Source organism: Phascolarctos cinereus, unplaced genomic scaffold (genome assembly GCF_003287225.1).
Source record: "Phascolarctos cinereus isolate Bilbo 61053 unplaced genomic scaffold, phaCin_HiC Scaffold_1;HRSCAF=81, whole genome shotgun sequence".
Taxonomy (NCBI): domain Eukaryota; kingdom Metazoa; phylum Chordata; class Mammalia; order Diprotodontia; family Phascolarctidae; genus Phascolarctos; species Phascolarctos cinereus.
In genome coordinates this window covers 201,645,586-201,663,380 of record NW_027555514.1, presented here as the reverse complement: position 1 = coordinate 201,663,380, position 17,795 = coordinate 201,645,586, and the positions used below count along the sequence as shown (strand labels likewise).

The following is a 17,795-nucleotide window of genomic DNA, read 5'->3' as shown; positions in this document are numbered from 1 at the left end:
AAAAAAAAAAATCTCAATTCCTAAGACATGAAATTGAGACTCTTCCCCAGCCCAACTGCCCTCTTCTGGAATTTCTATGGCCTGTTAATCTCTTTCTTAAACTGTGATGCCCAGAACTGAAAACAGCACTCCAGATGATGTCTTGTGAATGCAGTATGTCAAACAATTATCATTTTTCGTATACTTGGAAGCTATGTTTCTACAATTGCAGCTCAACAAAGATTTTAGTTTGGGGAAGTGCCACATCACACTGCTGATGGATACTGACTTGGCAATCCACTAAAAAATGCTATATTTTTTACTTGAATACTATGTTTATCCCAAATACTGAATTTTTGGTAAGAAAAATGTATTTGGTAAGAAAAATGTACAAATTTTTAAAGGCTGAAGAACACATGCAATTAAAATTTGGATGGTTTTAAAAATAATTATTGGAGATATTTTGTTTGGATGGAAATAGACTTCTTGTTAAATAATATTTGTATTTTACCTAAATTGTTATTTATGCATTTATGATTAATCTTTCAACTTGGGAAAAGGTAATCATATTAAACCAAGAAAAAGATCCCTGTAGCTTTGATTTGCTGAAAAATTACAGCTTTCAGAGGGAAAATGATGGATTTCATATTTTCATTTTCTAGAAAGAACTTACCTGTACATTTTATGCTGTTTTCTTTCATGATCTCATAACTTTTGAAAAACATAAAATTTAAAATCAAACATTACACTTGTCATATTCTGTGGGTTTTATCTAAGAAAAAATTTATTTTCTGAAATATAATACTTTGCCAATACATCATAATTAGAAACTTTCCCAAAGCACTTTAATGGAATTGAATGGAAAGGAAAATGACTCTGTTTAAAAACAGTTATTATCTATGTTGTGCCCATATGTGATATGGCTTTCTCCTGCCCCCAAATCCTTAGTGTTATTTTCTTCCATCTTCTTCCTACTTGTCATGTCACTTCTGACATCTATCACAGCTTTAATGAGAGGACAGAGAAGAGCTTCACTCCAAACTTCTTAAGAGTGGCCTAACAAGCATGGCAGAGCAAATTAGTCACATGACATAGTATTGCTCCTGATTTTCATCATAGCTTTTAAAGGTTTAAGAGGCACGTAGTATTCCTGTAATTTATGTATACGAGGATACTCTCTTCCCTTCTATCTACCTCTTGCAACCTGTCTTTTGCTTCCCACATAAACTTTCCAGATGGTGACGATAGAGAATACCCACTGGATTCTTCTTCTCACAATAGTTTTACTCATTCCCACCACAAAAATTATTTCAATACTCTCTTTCATAACAATTATAAGTAACATTTATGTAATACTTACTGCTTGTTTGCAAAACAGATTTCATTACATCTTAAAAAAGCATGTGAATGAGATACATAGTATCTTTGATCTACACAACAGTGTAGATCAGTGTACAGTGTGTGCAGTGCATTCTGTGAGATAGATGCTATTAATTTTCCTATTTTACAGAGAAAATGAAGGTTGAGACATTAAGTCTATAGTACATACTCACTAATGAATGTAAAAATATTGAAACAATATGGGCAAAGAGGTTACAACAATATATTTAAAAGATCATTCACCATGATTAGGTTGGATTTAGGGATGGTTCAGTATCAGGAAAATAAAAATAATTGTTGTTGTTCGGTCATTTCAGTTGTGTCTGACTCTTCATGACCTCATTCGGGGTTTTCTTGGCAAAGATACTAGAGTGGTTTGCCATCTCCTTCTCTACCTCATTTTACACATGAGGAAACTGAGGCAAACAGGGTTAAGTGACTTGCCCAGGGCCACATAGCTAGTAACTGTCTGAGACCAGATTTGAACTCAGGAAAATAAATCTTCCTGACTCCAGGCCAAGCACTCTATCCACTATACCACCTAACTGCCCATAAAAATAATAGACTAAATTAATAACAAAAATGAAAACTACATGATTGTATTAAGCGATGAAAAAACGAATAGCCTTTATGTATGCAAAAACACAAAAAAGGAGAGGAATAAATGAAACTTTCCTTATTCTAATGAACAGTAATTATAAAAGACCAAGAACTAGTATTAATTTAATGAAAACATCAATCAATTAACAAGTATTTATTAAGCACCTACTATGTGCTAAACCATGCTACCTACACCATGCTAAGTTCAGGGGATAGAAAAACAAAGACTCAAACAAGCCCTACTTAGAAGAAATGTTTGCTTCTAATAGAAACATTTTGTAGTAAGATCAGAGATAAATTAGCAAGGAAGTCCATTGCCACTGAAATTATTTCACGCAGTTCTAGTGATTTCAGTTGTATGGACACTCCCTCCATCAAGGCAGACAAGCAATATGGAGCTTATATGGCCAAAAACAATTAATACTAAATGGCCAGTAATTTTATTCAGATATCTGAATCAATGATGGGAAAATAGACTCTCCATTTCTCTTCAGGCAATCTAATTTTCCTTTGGAATAAACTGTCCTGCTATGAAATCAATAACTTGTGTTTTTGAGTAATTCTCTATCATCTAGAGCTACATGAGAATGAAAAGTCATTTGATTGAATCAGATACAATTTTAATCAAAATAGTCATTGAGTTATTTAAATTATATTCATTTCTTCCCCAACCCAGGAAATCAGAAAAAAAATTAAGGGAAATAGAAAATTGATCCTAGTTGATTTTAACAGGAAATTTTAAAGCTCTTTATGGACTAAAGAGAAGCACATACCTTTGTGGAATATAGAACATATTCTGAGGTGGGGGTTTATAGAGGACTCCTTCATACACAGGCCACAGCCCACTTAAAATCCTGAAGAGAGAACTTTTGCCACAACCATTGGGACCAGTTATCAGAAGATGCATTCCTTCTTGTACCTAAAATAATTGAAAATGATAAACTGCAATTTTAACCTATGAGTGTATTAGCCTAGGAGATTTCTAAATAAGTTTTTCTTTCAAAACATTTAGTGCCGTATCAAGCATATAATTCATTCAAAAACATTTAAAACCATGTGATCTGGGAGTAATGGGTGAAAGTTACATAGAGGAAAATTTAGGCTTGATAGAAGGAAAAACCCTTGAACAATTAGAGCTGTACAAAAGTGGAATGGACTGCCTTGGGAGGCAGTGAGTTCCCCTACAAGCAAAGGCAAGGAGATGACTTGTCAGGTATGTTGGAGAGAGCATTCTTGTACAGATATTGGTTGGACTAGTTGGCCTTTAAAGGTCCCTTCCAATTCTGCGCAAGGTATTGTGCTAGACATCCTATCTGTACACACATAATGACCCTGGAAAGCCATGATAAAATAATCAAGAAACATTTATTAAATGCATGTTGTCAAATGCACATGCCAGGCCCTGTGTTAAGTGCTGGCACACCAAATACGTTCCATGAAACAAAGGAAAGCATTTATCATGGCTGATGATATTAAATCAGGTCTTCTACTAGGCTCTGGGAATCAAGCACCTTGAAAAAAATTCCAAAGAAAATGATAATAAAAATAGGCTCTGATTCTGGCTCATCAAAATTTAAGGTACTTAATTAATAAGTGTACTCCTTTCACATTTGATATGGATTGTACATATAGAGAGATAACTACTTGGAAAATAATTTTAAAGTAAATATTAAAAATAAGTTACTGCTTTTTTTACTGGACTTATGATTTCATTGGTGTATATCTTGGTTAGGAAATTCTATCTAGAAATGCAGACCAACAAAGTGAGGTCTCTTGGGATACCTACAGGCTAAATGACTTACTCAGGGTTTAAAAGCCTGCATTTGTCAAAGACAGGACTTTAACATACATCTTCTTGACTCACAGGTTCGCTGTCTAATCCACTATACCATGCTGCCAGTCTGGCTAAAAACATTTTAAAAATAATTATAACAATTTTATATTTTTATATTACATAAAAATATATTTATACTTTATGTTTCATGTAATATAGAAATAAATCACATGTAATATATTTAATATATAAATATAAAAATTTATGTTATATATAAAATATAAATTGTATTTTAAAACATCAGTTGACAACTTTCATTTGAAAGCCAATGATAGTTATTTCAATTTTCTCAAGAACAATCTGATCTCCATTCCTAGAATTCTCTACTCCTTCACCCATACCTCTTGGTCTCCCTGCCTCCCTCCAAAACTATTAAAATTCCAACTTCTGCAGGAGACCTTTCCAAATCTCGGCTGTTAATACCTTTCCCTTTCAGATTATCTGCTATCTACTCTTTACATACAAGGCAGCTAGGTGGCGCCTGGAGTCAGGAAAACGTCATTGAGTAACCCTGGATAAGTTGCTTAAACCTGTTTGCCTCAATTTCCTCATCTTCTGTGCAAAGAAAATGGCAAACCACTCGATTGCCTTTGTCACCCTCAAATGGAAATGACTAAACAACATTCTATATATCTTGGATGCATCTAGCTATTTACATGTTGTCTTCTCCATTAGAATATATATTCACTGAGGGCAGGGGCTTTGCCTTTCTCTTTATCCCCATCACTTAGCACAATGCTTGGTACATAGCACATGCTTGATAAGTGTTGCTTATCTAATTTCATGAGTATAGAGAACTACCTGCAAAGGAAACTCCATCTACCAAAGTAGGTCAGTACTATTTCTACAACTTAAAAGAGTTGCCTAGAACACTGAGTATTCTGAAGATATATCTCCATTTTTCTAATTGTTAAGAATTTTTTTCTTACATCAAAAGTGAATCTCCATTTATCTCCATGGTTCCTGTATATTCATCCAAATATTAATGAATTGCCTTTATATAATAGACTAGAGACACCTCGAACTTCCAAGACTCTGTCTATCTATCAGAAGATGTATTCTTTCTTGTAGCTAAAATAGGATGAAAATTATAAACTGCAATCTTTTTAATACTATGAATTATATGCATGTATGTGTTTATACCTTTACATGCTCAACAAGAAATCCCATGCAGTTCAAACCATAGTTTGCTTTCAAATTAAAATTTAATCAATTCATTTTTATCAATGACTATAGTTCTTTAAGAGATCAAGAAGCCCTCTCTTTGATGCAGAAAAAGCAAGTTTTAAATTATAGTACTACAAGTGATGATGATGATAATAATAGCATTTATATAATATTTTAATGTTTTCAAAGCACATCAAAATATTATTTCATTTTAACGTTAAATTTTATAGATGAAGAAACTGAGGCAGACAGAGGTGTATCTTGCCCAGCGTTACATAGCTAGTAAACATTTGAGGCCAGATTTGCACTATGGTATATCTGACTTCAGGTCTACCACTCCACCCAATGTGACATCTAATTACTTCATATATAGTACTGAAGGTAGGACATATCTTTGCAACCTCATACAAAGAACTAGTTTCCACTGGCATAGTAAAGTACTTCTTGAAATTATTAGACCCTCTGAAGAATAAGATATGAGAACCCTACTGAAACTGTATTTCTACTAAGGTCTAATGGCTCCTTACAATCCAACATGTAAAAAACGAATGTTATATATGAAAAGAATATGAAAAAGTATGCAAGGAATAAACCCATAGTATTTCTGTCTCTAGACAACTGGGCTTAGTGTAGCTATATTGGGCAAATGTACCCAATTTTCAAATACATTAACCCACAAGTTATATAGCACTACATTAAGCAACCGCGAATATGATAACAAACATAGTGCATCACAGGTTTTATATCCAGAATCAATTTTGGAGGTCATTTGGTCTGATCCCTTCATTTTACAGGTGAATAAAATCAGACTGAGAGAGGTTTCGTTCAAGATCATGTAATATGGATAATAAAATAACACATACAGCCCCAATTAGAGGTTTACAAAGTGAGTTAAATAATACTTACTATTATCCTGATTTTGCAAATAAGGAAACTGAGGATGACAGAGGTTAAGTGACTATCCCAAGGCCACATAAAGTTTCATAGCCAGTGCTCAAACACAAGTTCCTCTTTAGACTCTGATTCTGGTATTCTCAATACAAAAGGTAGCTAATTGCCAAAGCAGCATTCAAACCCAGGTCCTCTGATTTCATATCCATAGTCCTTTCTACTCCATCAGCTGAGGTTGGCTTTTTATCTAAGAAAACTAAAGTCATGTTTACATGTCACTGATTTTAATTGCTCTTAGTAAATTCTGATTACAGATTTTTTTAAAGTATAACCAAACTGAAGTTTATTTCACAGCACAGACTTAAAAGAATATAAGGGAAAGGAAATAACCTTCAATTCTTCTTTGTGTACTCATACAAAGAATACCTAGAGGCAGCTAGAGAGTATAATGGGCAGAAACTGGACTTGGGAGTCAGGAAGACGAGTTAAAATCTTGCCTCACACACTTACTTGCTGTGTGACTGCCGCAAGACTGCAGCCTTAGTTTCTTTAACTGTAAAATGGAGATAATAGCTATACTATTATTCTGCTGTTACATATATATATATATATATATATATACACACACACATGTATATACACACATATATGTAGAATATCTATATATAGAATATCGTATTATATATGTTCTAAAGTGAGATTCATATGTACGTATACATACATTCTATATATATGTTCTTAAATGAGATGTCACATATACACATACATTTGTATACAAATCTTAAATGCTAAGTAAATATTAGTTATTATTAGTAGAGAGAATGAAGTCAAATTGTATGTGTAGGTGTTCATATTTCCTAAATAGTCCCTGAGCTTGCTGAAGGCCCTCACTGTGAGCTACTCTGCAATGAATAGAGAGTCATCAAACAGCACTATCCTAGCATTTATTATCTCTTCTGTGTATGAGGTAGTGCGCAAAGAGTTAGGAATGCAAAGAAAGACAAAAAAAGTCTCTCCTCTCAAGGAGCTCATGGTCTACTGACAATACACAAACAGCTATCTACAAACAAGACATTTATAGGATAAATGTACATACAGGAAAATCTGGGGGGTAATTTCAGAGGGAAGGAACTAAGAATAAGGGGGAATTTTCTGACCTCTTTTACTGAGAAAACTCAGAATTTAAATTTGTGTCACTCTGGGTTATTTTTAAAAATCAGATAAATAAGGAGGAATTCAAGAACCTTGTTAATTTTAATAAATAGAAACATCAACAGTTTATCCTGGTTTACCAGATCTGAAAAGAAATAGTACATGAAGGATAGAAAGATTATAAGTAGTTTAACTAATGGTAAATAATTAAAATACACTCTATTTACCAGAGGCTGCTCTGTAGTAGGCAGATATAAGGCCTCAGAATTAAGAAAAATTTGGTTTAAGTCCTACTTCTGACATGTCCTGGCTCTGTGACCCTGTGCAAGTCTTAATGCTTCAAGTAACTCTTAAGACTATATATTGTAGAGCATGAACTGCTAAGTCTTCATTAATTCCCTATTCAATGAAATCAAAGGCATGATTTTTTTTAAAGTATACAACTTTACAGTATACAACTTATATAATGTGAAGATCATTATGTTTCCTTAACATATTTCATATTTAGGCCTTCTCTTCGAATCATTTTCTAAAACCTAATTATAGGCCCACATAAAGGTAGCACTGAATATAAGGCAAATTCCCATATTTCACACTATAAAAAATAAAGATATACAACTTCCTAAAGTTGTAAGAGGAATACATAATTTCCATTAAATTTACTAATTTTGCTTATCCTTCTTTTGAGTACTTCCATTTCTTCCCTTTGCTGTTTTCTAGACCCAGATATACTTCTTGTCATAACTTTTAGAATATAAAAATCAGTACATTTATCTTTGTTTGCATTTCTGTTGTCAATTCTAGTCATTTTTAAGATTTGAATTAAATTCATCTGCCTTCACTAATTAATAATCACAGGTTATTATGACACTAGAATTCCATGTATTTTTACTTTTACATTATTTCAAAACAGTCTGTCAAATACCTTTATATGATTTAACAACAAAGACCTAAAATCTTAAATTAATAATCTTTCAATATTATAAGATTACAAGAAGTATAGAGCAAATTCAACTTCATGATTTTCTGATTAGTCTTTTCTGATATTAGCCACTGTTATATAAAGTGGTAATCATGCTATATTTTAGGATAAAACTTGTAAATGAAAATTACCAGCATATTTCAGCCATGATGATATTACAATATAGGCTTATATTTTAGAGTAATTCACACAGGAAAATGGAATAAATAACATCTTATGTTCAAATATTCATTTTTAAGGAAATGTCCTATTGCTCCCGTCTCCTGATTTGACTTTCAATCTAAAAATATAGGATTGGAAATCAAATATTTCTCTTTACTGTTTTCAGTAGGAGAAATTGCATTTATCTGTTCCTATCTATAATTGAGCCACTACCTTTTTCATTTCCCCTCCTTTACATCTGTTTCTTCAAACAATTAACAGAAGGTACATGAATTCTGAGATGGCTTGTACTAGTGTGATTTCAAGTTACAAGATTCTTGAATATTATCTTACTTTGAAGTTTAGCCTGGAAACCACCACTTCTCCAGCTGGTGTTATAATAGGAACATTTTCACAAATAATTCCATGATCAACATCGATAACTTTTCCTATAAGTTAAAGAAAATTAAAAAGTTTGAAAAGCATCACTTGATCAACCAATTTGATATATAAATAATAATATATAGTATCTTTATAAAAATCAGTTAATTTCCAAAAAGAATTCCTGAAGTCACAAAAGCAATTATCAAAGGTCAATATCTGGAGCCGGGTCAAGTGTGAATTTGGACATTTTGGCAAATATGGTCAGACAGATTATTCAAGTAAGTTGTTTATAATTTTTAAAATTTATTTAAAATTTAAAAGGAATAGTTTTTTAAGTAGACTTTATTATATCTGTTCTATTACTTTACCTAAAATTTTTTTCTTCTGTTGTTTTTCTTCTGGACAACAATACTACATAAAAGGGTAACATTAAAGGGTTTTTTTAAATCATGTAATGAAAAATGTAGAAGTAAGAAAACTGAACAATTGAAATAAAGATCATTATGTGAAAGTACACATTCAAACTACTTTATTTTGAAAAAATATATAGCTTGGGTAAAAAAGCATGACAACAGGTAGCTAGCTGGCAGTGTGGATAGTGCTGGGCCTGGACTCAGGAAGATTCATCTTCCTGAGTTCAAATCTGGCCTCAGACACTATGTATGACCCTGGGAAAGTTACTTAACCTTGGTTGACAGTTTCCTCATCTGTAAAATAAGTTAGAGAAGGAAATGTCAAGCCACCCCAGTATCTTTGCCAAGAAAACCCAAAATGGGGTCATGAAGAGTCAGACATGACCGAAATGACTAAACAACAACTATGCAATACCATAATATATCTTTTAAGTTAAAATATCATGACATTAGTGCTAAGCCACCAGGAAATATGAATTAAAATTTTAAACAACTCTTTCTGTCACTTGTGTAGTTCGCAAAGATGTCTCTGATAATTTTGCAACAGGTCAAAGAACAATAATACAGATATTTAACTAGGCACAGTTCCTGAAATTTTAACATTAGATTGAACAATAGCTGATTTAAAGTTCAGCTGTTTCAGCAACTATTAATTTTGGAAAGGTACGTTTATTATATCTGGTTAAAGGCCCTAGCATAAGTCTGGTATAAGAAACATTTTTGATAAATAATGAAATATTTTAATATAAAGAAATGTTTAAAATTTTATTTAGTACCTTTGATTTCTAAGGTGCACTGAAAGATAATTCTATTTTATCTCCAATCCTGACAGAATTTTCAGTCTCTTGAATAGCAGTTCTCTTGTAAATTCCTTTGTTTACTTCATCAAAGACCCAAAACATATTGTACACTCGAGCAGTATAGCCTGCTAATTCAGTGATCTAAGAAATAAAACATTTGTTAATATTGCACTCTCAAGAAAATACTAAATAACTTTTCCATTCAGTGTCAAACCTTTGAAAACTTATTTAATAATGATACACATACACACTGTTATCACAATTCTCATCATAGTTAAATAACACATAAACAAAGTACACAAAAAAGATAAGATACAGAAATAAGTTTAAGTGAATATATTCAAAGTAATAAAATATTATTTTAAAAGTAAGAATTTTAAATTAAGCAAAAAGCTTTCAGAATATTGACAGTGTTTTAAGGTCTTTCTCTGGGATTGGCTCTTTCTTAGCATCTAATTGGCCTTTATAGGACGAAATTCCTTTGACTACAACATTTCATTAATTTGAAACTAGTATAAAGCAGAAACATTAATAAATGAAAAAATGAGTCTTTCCTTTCTTCATTTTTTTCTTTTCAGAAAGACATTTGTTTTTATTATAAAATGAATACCAATCTGCCTAATGTCAGATTACCCAGAATAGGAGCATGAGAACAGCTCAGTTTTGAAAGGACAATAGCAGCAGTGATAAGAAAGAGGAAAGGATCACCTTACATATGATACTGATAAAAGTCCTGTAAGAAATCAATACGGGCTCATGTAGAGGCTCATCAGGCAACCATTAACCAATATGGATCAAGACCTCTTGCTTCTGAGACCTCAGGTTCCAGAGAAATTTGCTGTGTTAACCTAATAGCCTTAATGTTTGAAGTTTTGGACTTTATCTTGGTCACACAGACTGAAAACTTCACTCCTGCCTAACTATTATACTTAGGTTCATTAACATTAATAATCTACCTAAGCAAACTTTTACTCCTCTTTCTAGTGTTTAATAACTTATAACCCTCACTAACAACCTTAAACTTGTATAACCTTTAGCTAATACTACTGGTTGACTGAGTATACTATTTCGGCAAATAGTGTCCTTACTAAGCATCCTTACCAAAATTTTCTTGGTTGTAAAACTGTGTTGTAAAATTAGTGTATGTAGGAAAAACTGGCTTGTAGAGACCAGTCCTTAAAGTGTGTACAAAGATTCCCCGGTAGGTTTCAGTCTGAGACAAAATGGAAGCTTGGGAGGATCTGAGTGCCTGGTACTATGTGATAATGAAAAAGTTCTCTAAAGGGATATAGAATTCAGAACTGTTGACTCAGAGTTGCAAAGCCAGAACTTTAATGAATATACAAAAAGAGTCACCACCCAGAATTCAGACCTAGAAGTACTGACCCCACAGAGAGTAAGAACTTTTTTGGGACAGCATGGCTGGGACTTAGAGGAGGAAGACAGGAGTCACCTGAGGTTGAGATCCCAGACAGAATTCAGAAAACAACAGTAAGAAGGACTTCAGGCCTAAAGCAACATTACCTACAACTTGGGACTAAAACCTGATAATAATAATATTAAGCTGCTAAAAATAAAATAAGACAAATTAAAAATAAAATTGAGTAATCAAAGGAAAATGAACCTGACCACTGATAGCTACTTTTATATAAAAGAAGATCTGGGTTCATATTTAAAGGAAGATAGTGAGTTTACAAAAGCCACTCCTACTCTAAAGAGTATGTCAAATGGTCACAAGCCCCAAAGAGAAATGTTGGAAGAACTTAAAAAGGAATTCAAAAATCAAATAAGAGAAAATGAGGAAAAACTAGGAAAGAAATAAAAGCAATTCAAGAAAATTATGAAAAGAAAGTTAACCAATTGGAAAAGAGATACAAAATCATAATGAAGAAAATAAAAAGGAATTCAAAAATCAAATAAGAACAAGGAAATTATGAAAAGAAAGTTAACTAATTAGAAAAAGATATACAAAATCCTAAAGAAGAAAATAACTCGGGGCACTAGGTGGTGCAGTGGATTGAGCACTGGCCCTAGAGTCAGGAAGACCTGAGTTCAAATCCAGCCCCAGACACATAACACTCACTAGCTATGTGACTCTGGGCAAGTCACTTAACCCAAATTGCCCTCAACCAAAAAAAAAAAAAGAAAGAAAAGAAAAAGAAGAAGAAAATAACTCCAGGAAAAACTTAATTGGGCAAGTACAACAGAATGATGTTATAAGACACCAAGATAAAATAAAACTAGAAAAAACAGAAGAGAATCTGAAATATCTCATTGGAAAAACTAATCTAGAGAACACATCAAGAAGAAACAACATAAGAATTGTTGTCAGACTACCTGAAAGTTATGATCAAAAAAAGAATATGGATACAATATTACCAAAAATTATTAAGAAAAATTGCCCTAAAGTTCCAGAACAAAAAGGTAAAGTAGAAATAGAAAGAATCCACTGATCACAACCTGAAAGAGATCCTAGGAAGAAAACTTACAGGAATGTCATAGCCAAGTTTCAAAATTCCCAGGTTAAAGAGAAAATATTGCAAGCAACAAGAAAAAAAAATCAATTTAAATACTGTGGAAAAACAATCAGGATTTCATAAGACCTAGCAGCTTCTATACTAAACGACCATAGATCTTGGAACATGATCTCTCTAAGAGCAAAGGAGCTGGGGTTACATTCAAGAATAACTTACTCAGCAAAGTCAAGTATAATGCTGAATGTATGGTTGTATGTGTGGTTTGTTCTTCATTCTCGAAGAGGACCATGACATCAGGGAGATAATGACATGACTTGTAATTGACTTTGATTTGAGTGAGGGAGGGCTGTGCAGTCACCAGCCTCACTTCCTCCTCCAGAGCCATCTGGGTTCAGTGGCCAAATGTCTATCAGGTTGACTAGAGATGGCACGGGATGCAGTGGGAGACCTTGGCCCTTTTAAGCTAAGGTCTTTTCAGGTTCTTACTTTGAGTGAGGCAACCCCCATTGGGATCACCCCTATAAATAAAAAAAAAATCAAACTGGGAGAGGAAGACCCTCAGGGTTGCTGGCCAAAAAAGAAACAGTTACTACTTACATTCACTCTGAGCCTGGAGGGCCCAAAACATAACCACTGAGAGGTGATTGGCAGGGACCTATTGTGGTTCAATCCAAGAGATCCAGAGTGAACTTTGTCTTTGAGAAAGAAATCTAGCCAGTAAACAAAAAAAAATGGACATACTATGAACTGAAAGACTTTTAGGTATCTGCAACAAAAATACCAAAACTCAATGGAAAATTTGATATAAAAGATCCAGAAGAAACATGAAATTTAGTAATTATTAGTTATTGTTGTTACTAATAGTATTCCTAAAACTTATCATTATTAAATTAGTTTGAAAGAAAGGTTCGGGCTGAGTTGTGTATGATGAGGTAATTCTATATAACAAAATTGGGTAGGAAAAGTTGAAAGGAGAAATTATCTCATGAACATGGGGCTTGAAAGGAAGAACTAATACAGAGGAAGCAGGTGGGGGTGAAGGGTTGGCAATATTGGAACCTTACTCTCATGGGGTTGAAAAGGAAAGAACTTATACATCTGAAGAGTTTTAGAAGCCTCCTGAACTTCTAGAGAGGTGAGAAAACTGGGGGATAGGGTAGGAGAGGGACTTTTGGAAGGGTATATAGATTGGAAGAGTAAGGTAAATAGATAAGGTAATAATTGATAAGGGAGAGACTTTTAGAGGGGTGCGTAAAATAAGGAATGAGAGGCTAAGGGTGAAAAGAGGCTGAGAAGGAAAACAGTGAGTAAAAATAACTGGGCATAGACCAATATCTTACACTATTAACCAAAATAAGGTCAAAATGGATACATGACCTAGACACAAAGAAAGATTTTACAAGAAAATTAGAAGAACATGGAACATGTTATTTATCAGACACATGGAATGGCGAACAATTTATAACTAAACAAGAGACAGAGAGCAAAGTTGGGTGTAAAATTAATAATTCTGATTACATGAAATTAAAAAGATTTTGTACAAATAAAACAAATGTAGCCATGATCAGAAGAAAGCAAAAAACTTGGAGAAAATGTATAGACAGTTTATCAGATAAAGATCTCATATCTAAAATACTTTGTCAAATCTATAAGTCATTCCTCAATAAATGGTCAACAGATATAAACAGGCAATTTTCCAATGAAGAAGTAAAAACAATTTATAGCTATATGAAAAAATGCTCTAAATCATATTGATTAGAGAAATGCAAATTAAAACAACCTTGAGACATCATTTTACACCTACTAGATTGGCTAAAATGATAGAAGGGAAAAGTGACAAATGTTGGAGAGGACATGGAAAAATTGGGACACTAATTCATTGTTGGTGGAATTGTGAAATGACCCAACCACTTTGGAGAGCAATCTGGAATTTTGCCCAAAGAGTTATAAAACTACTTATACCCTTTGACCCAGAAATACCACTATGTGGTCTATTTCTGAAGATAATTAGGGAAAAAGGAAAAGGACAGATATATTCTAAAATGTTTACAGCAACTCTTTTCATGGTGTCAAAGAACCAGAAATTGCAGGGATGTCCATTAATTGAGAAATGGCTAAACAAGTTATGGTATATGGTTGTGATGAAATACTACTACACTATAAAAATGATGAGCTCAATGATTTCAGAAAAACATGGAAGGATTTACATAAAATAAGGAAGAGCAAAATGAGCAGAACCAAGAGAATTGTATATAATAACAGCAATATTGCTTTAAGAACTCTATGGCTCTATAAAGGACATTTGAAGAAAAAGGCTTATCTACATCCAGAGAAAAAACTGATAAATAGAAGTATATATAGAATAAGTTTACATATATATACCTATTTGGGTCTAATGGTAGCCTTGGGAGGGGGGAATCGGAGGGGAGGGAAAAAAAAAGAAATTTACATGACAATTTTTTTGTATATTTCAAAGGAATAGCAAGTTGTGCATAATAGATTTGCAGTTTCATAAGCAATCATTTTTTTCTATTGTACCATGTTATGGAAATGCTGGTTTTATTCCAGAAATTAAAAATACAAATTTTAAAAAGAAAGAAAAGGATCTCCAGGGCTAGATACATGTTATTTATACACAGACCTCACTACTACAATAGTTTAAGATTAAGTCCACTGTCCTCAAGGATTTTGTTTATACAGTGGAAAAGTATACCCCCAATTAGGGGAGGATGTTTTGTAACAATTATTTTTGCCTCATTTTCATAGTAAACTCTCTTTATAAGAGCTAACAGATTTTGGCTGACTGCTAAAGGGAAACACATTGGTGGAGGGTCAGGATCAACAGTACTAGAACCTCAAGATTAACAGCAAACTCTAGATGCCTGAGGGGAGAAGTGATTAACCACCTCTACCCCAAACTTTGCATGGGGCAAAGATTAGGGAAATACCCCCAGAGAAGCTATTACATTAGTATCAGGTTGGTTGCTGTCCTTCGTACTTGAAGAAGACCAAAATGACATCACTACATCAGGGTCAATGTATAGTGTGTCCAACTGTGGCTGCTTAGATCAATGCAAGCTTGAAAGGCTTTACCTGACCTAAGTCAGGCACAAACACTTCATATGAACATTCGGAAAGGAGATGTCTCTAAATTTGCCTATCTCAAGTTTCTTTTGAGCCATTGCATTTCTGCTTTACTCATAGAGCATGGCATCTTCTTTGATGAGGGCATACTATCCTGGGCAGTCCTGTGCCAGTGCATCCCATGTCATGAAATCAATTCCAAACTTCTTCAGAGAGATGTTGAGAGTGTCCTTGTATCACTTCTTCTGACATACCTTGTATGAGTTCTCCATAAAAGTCTTTTAGACAAAGGTGTCTTTGGCATGCAAACAATGTGGTCAACCCATGAGAGTTGGTCTATCTGCAGTAGGGTTTGAATGCTTGTCAGTTCAGCTTGAGAAAAGACTGCAGGGCCCAGCACCTAATCTTGCCAGGTGATCTTCAGAATCTTCCTAAGACAATTCAAATGGAAGTAATTCAATTTCCTGGCATGGTGCTGGTAGAATGCCCAGGTTTCACAGACATACAACAATGAGGTAAGCACAATGGCTCTGTAGATCTTCAGTTTGGTAGTCATTCTTATACTCTTCTCTCCCACACTTTCCTTCGAGCCTCCCAAACACTGAGCTAGCTCTGGCAATGCATGCATCAACCTCATTATCAATGTGTACATCCCTGGAAAATATACTGCCAAGGTAAGTGAACTTATCATCCATAGCATTCAAATTTTCTCCATTTGATGTAACTGATGGTTCCACATATGGATGGTGTGGTGCTGACTGGAGGAGAACCTCTGTTTTCTGGTGTCAGTTGTTGGGCAAAAACTAGCACAAGCAGCACAGAACTGATCCATACTTTGTTGCATTGCAGCTTTGGAGGCTACACAATCATCTGTGAACAAAAAATTATCAGATACACCAAAAGTACAATACCAACTTCCTTATGTGGAAAATTCAACTCCATAGTTAGTTGACAGATGAAATCGACAGTAGAAAGAGAAAGGGGCAGAGCCAAGATGATGGAGTAGCAGGAATAAGTATAGTCAAGCTCTCCACAAGCTCTTCCACAGAGATGTAGAAAATGGGAACTGGGAAATCTAAGGAAAGAAAACCCTCGATGAGTCAGGTTTTTTTGAACCCGAGTTGGCATACAGAAGTAGACAGAGAGGTCTACAGGCATCAGGGACAGAGTGTGGACAGAAATGACCACATAAAGCATTCCATTTCAGGGACTGAAACAGGTCCAAGGCTATTCAGCTAGATAAGAAGAGGTCCCAGATTCTGCACAGACCTTGTGCTTGATACAGGAATGAATGCCACTATACTGTTCCCTGTCACAGATCCAGGGCAGACTGAGAAGACCTGTGCTCCAGGGTGGCATTCCAGTGTTGAGAAGTGGTCATAAGGCCTACCTAGACCGTATACTGAGCAAGAAGCAAACTGAGAAGCAAACAGTCTCAGTTCCAGCCTCTAGACCAGTCTGACGCCTGCAGAGTAATAAACAGGAAATGAATTTCAGACAAAAGGGAAGCCTGCAGTTCTGTAATTCTGAACCAACAGAGATTTACACCTGGCTCATAGAAGCTAAGTCCTACAACAGTCCACTGGAACTCCATCATGGGCAAACCCAAAGGTATATTGATCAAATCAAGGTTAGATACTTGTAGAGTTCACACAAGGAAGACAATAATTAGACTTTCCCCTAGATTGAACCCTTTGAGAACACTGGAAGCTTGCAGGTCCACACTCTCTGCTTTCCTTAAGATCTTGGAATAACATAACATTCAATACCTCAGGAAAGCAGTAGCAAGACCCCATAGTACAAGATCAGCTCAGACATTCCCTCCAAAGCCTGGTCTTAATATAAAATCTGAATTCAGGAAGTAGGTTGGAAGAATAAGGGGAAAAAAAAGAATTCCATGATAAAAAAAAAAAGCTGTTATGGTGGCAGGGATCCTCTAGACACATACCCAGAAGAAAATGACTTCAAAATATTTACAAGCAAAGCTTCAAAGAAAAATACAGCTTGAGCACAAGTTCAAGTAGAATTCCTGGAAGAGCTGAGGCTATAATTTTTTAAAGTAAAAATATATATTTTTTGTAAATGAAATTACTGTCCTCAAGGGAAAAATAAAGGACAATTTTGGAAGAAAAGTTGGAAAAGGAATTAGCAACTTGGTAGAAGAAATACAAACCCTTACAGACTCACTGAAAATTAGAATATACCAAATAAGAAATAGTAAAATCATAACACAACAATAAATGTTAAAAACAAAGTCAAAAAACTGAAAAATAGAGGAAAATGTAAGGTATCTCATAGCAAAAACTGACATGGAAAAAAATTTAGGAGAGGTAATGTCAGAATCATTGAAATACTTGAAAGCAAAAAAGAAAACATATCATACTTCAAGAAATCACAAAAGAAACCTTCCCAGATCTCCTAGAACTAGAGAATAAAATGGAAAGTGAAAGAACACTCCAATCATGAACTGAAGGAGAACTTCAAATGAAAATTCCTAGAAACAATACAGTC

General features: G+C 34.1%; 1 protein-coding gene across 1 annotated transcript in view; it reads right to left on the bottom strand.

Moving 5' to 3' along the window:
* Positions 1-17,795, bottom strand: part of ABCD2 (ATP binding cassette subfamily D member 2) — an 82,765-nt gene that overhangs the window by 46,457 nt on the left and 18,513 nt on the right. Inside the window, 4 exon segments of the mRNA XM_020973724.2 lie at positions 2,733-2,878; positions 8,481-8,575; positions 9,700-9,717; positions 9,720-9,864. Coding sequence (XP_020829383.1) covers positions 2,733-2,878; positions 8,481-8,575; positions 9,700-9,717; positions 9,720-9,864 — 404 coding nt within the window.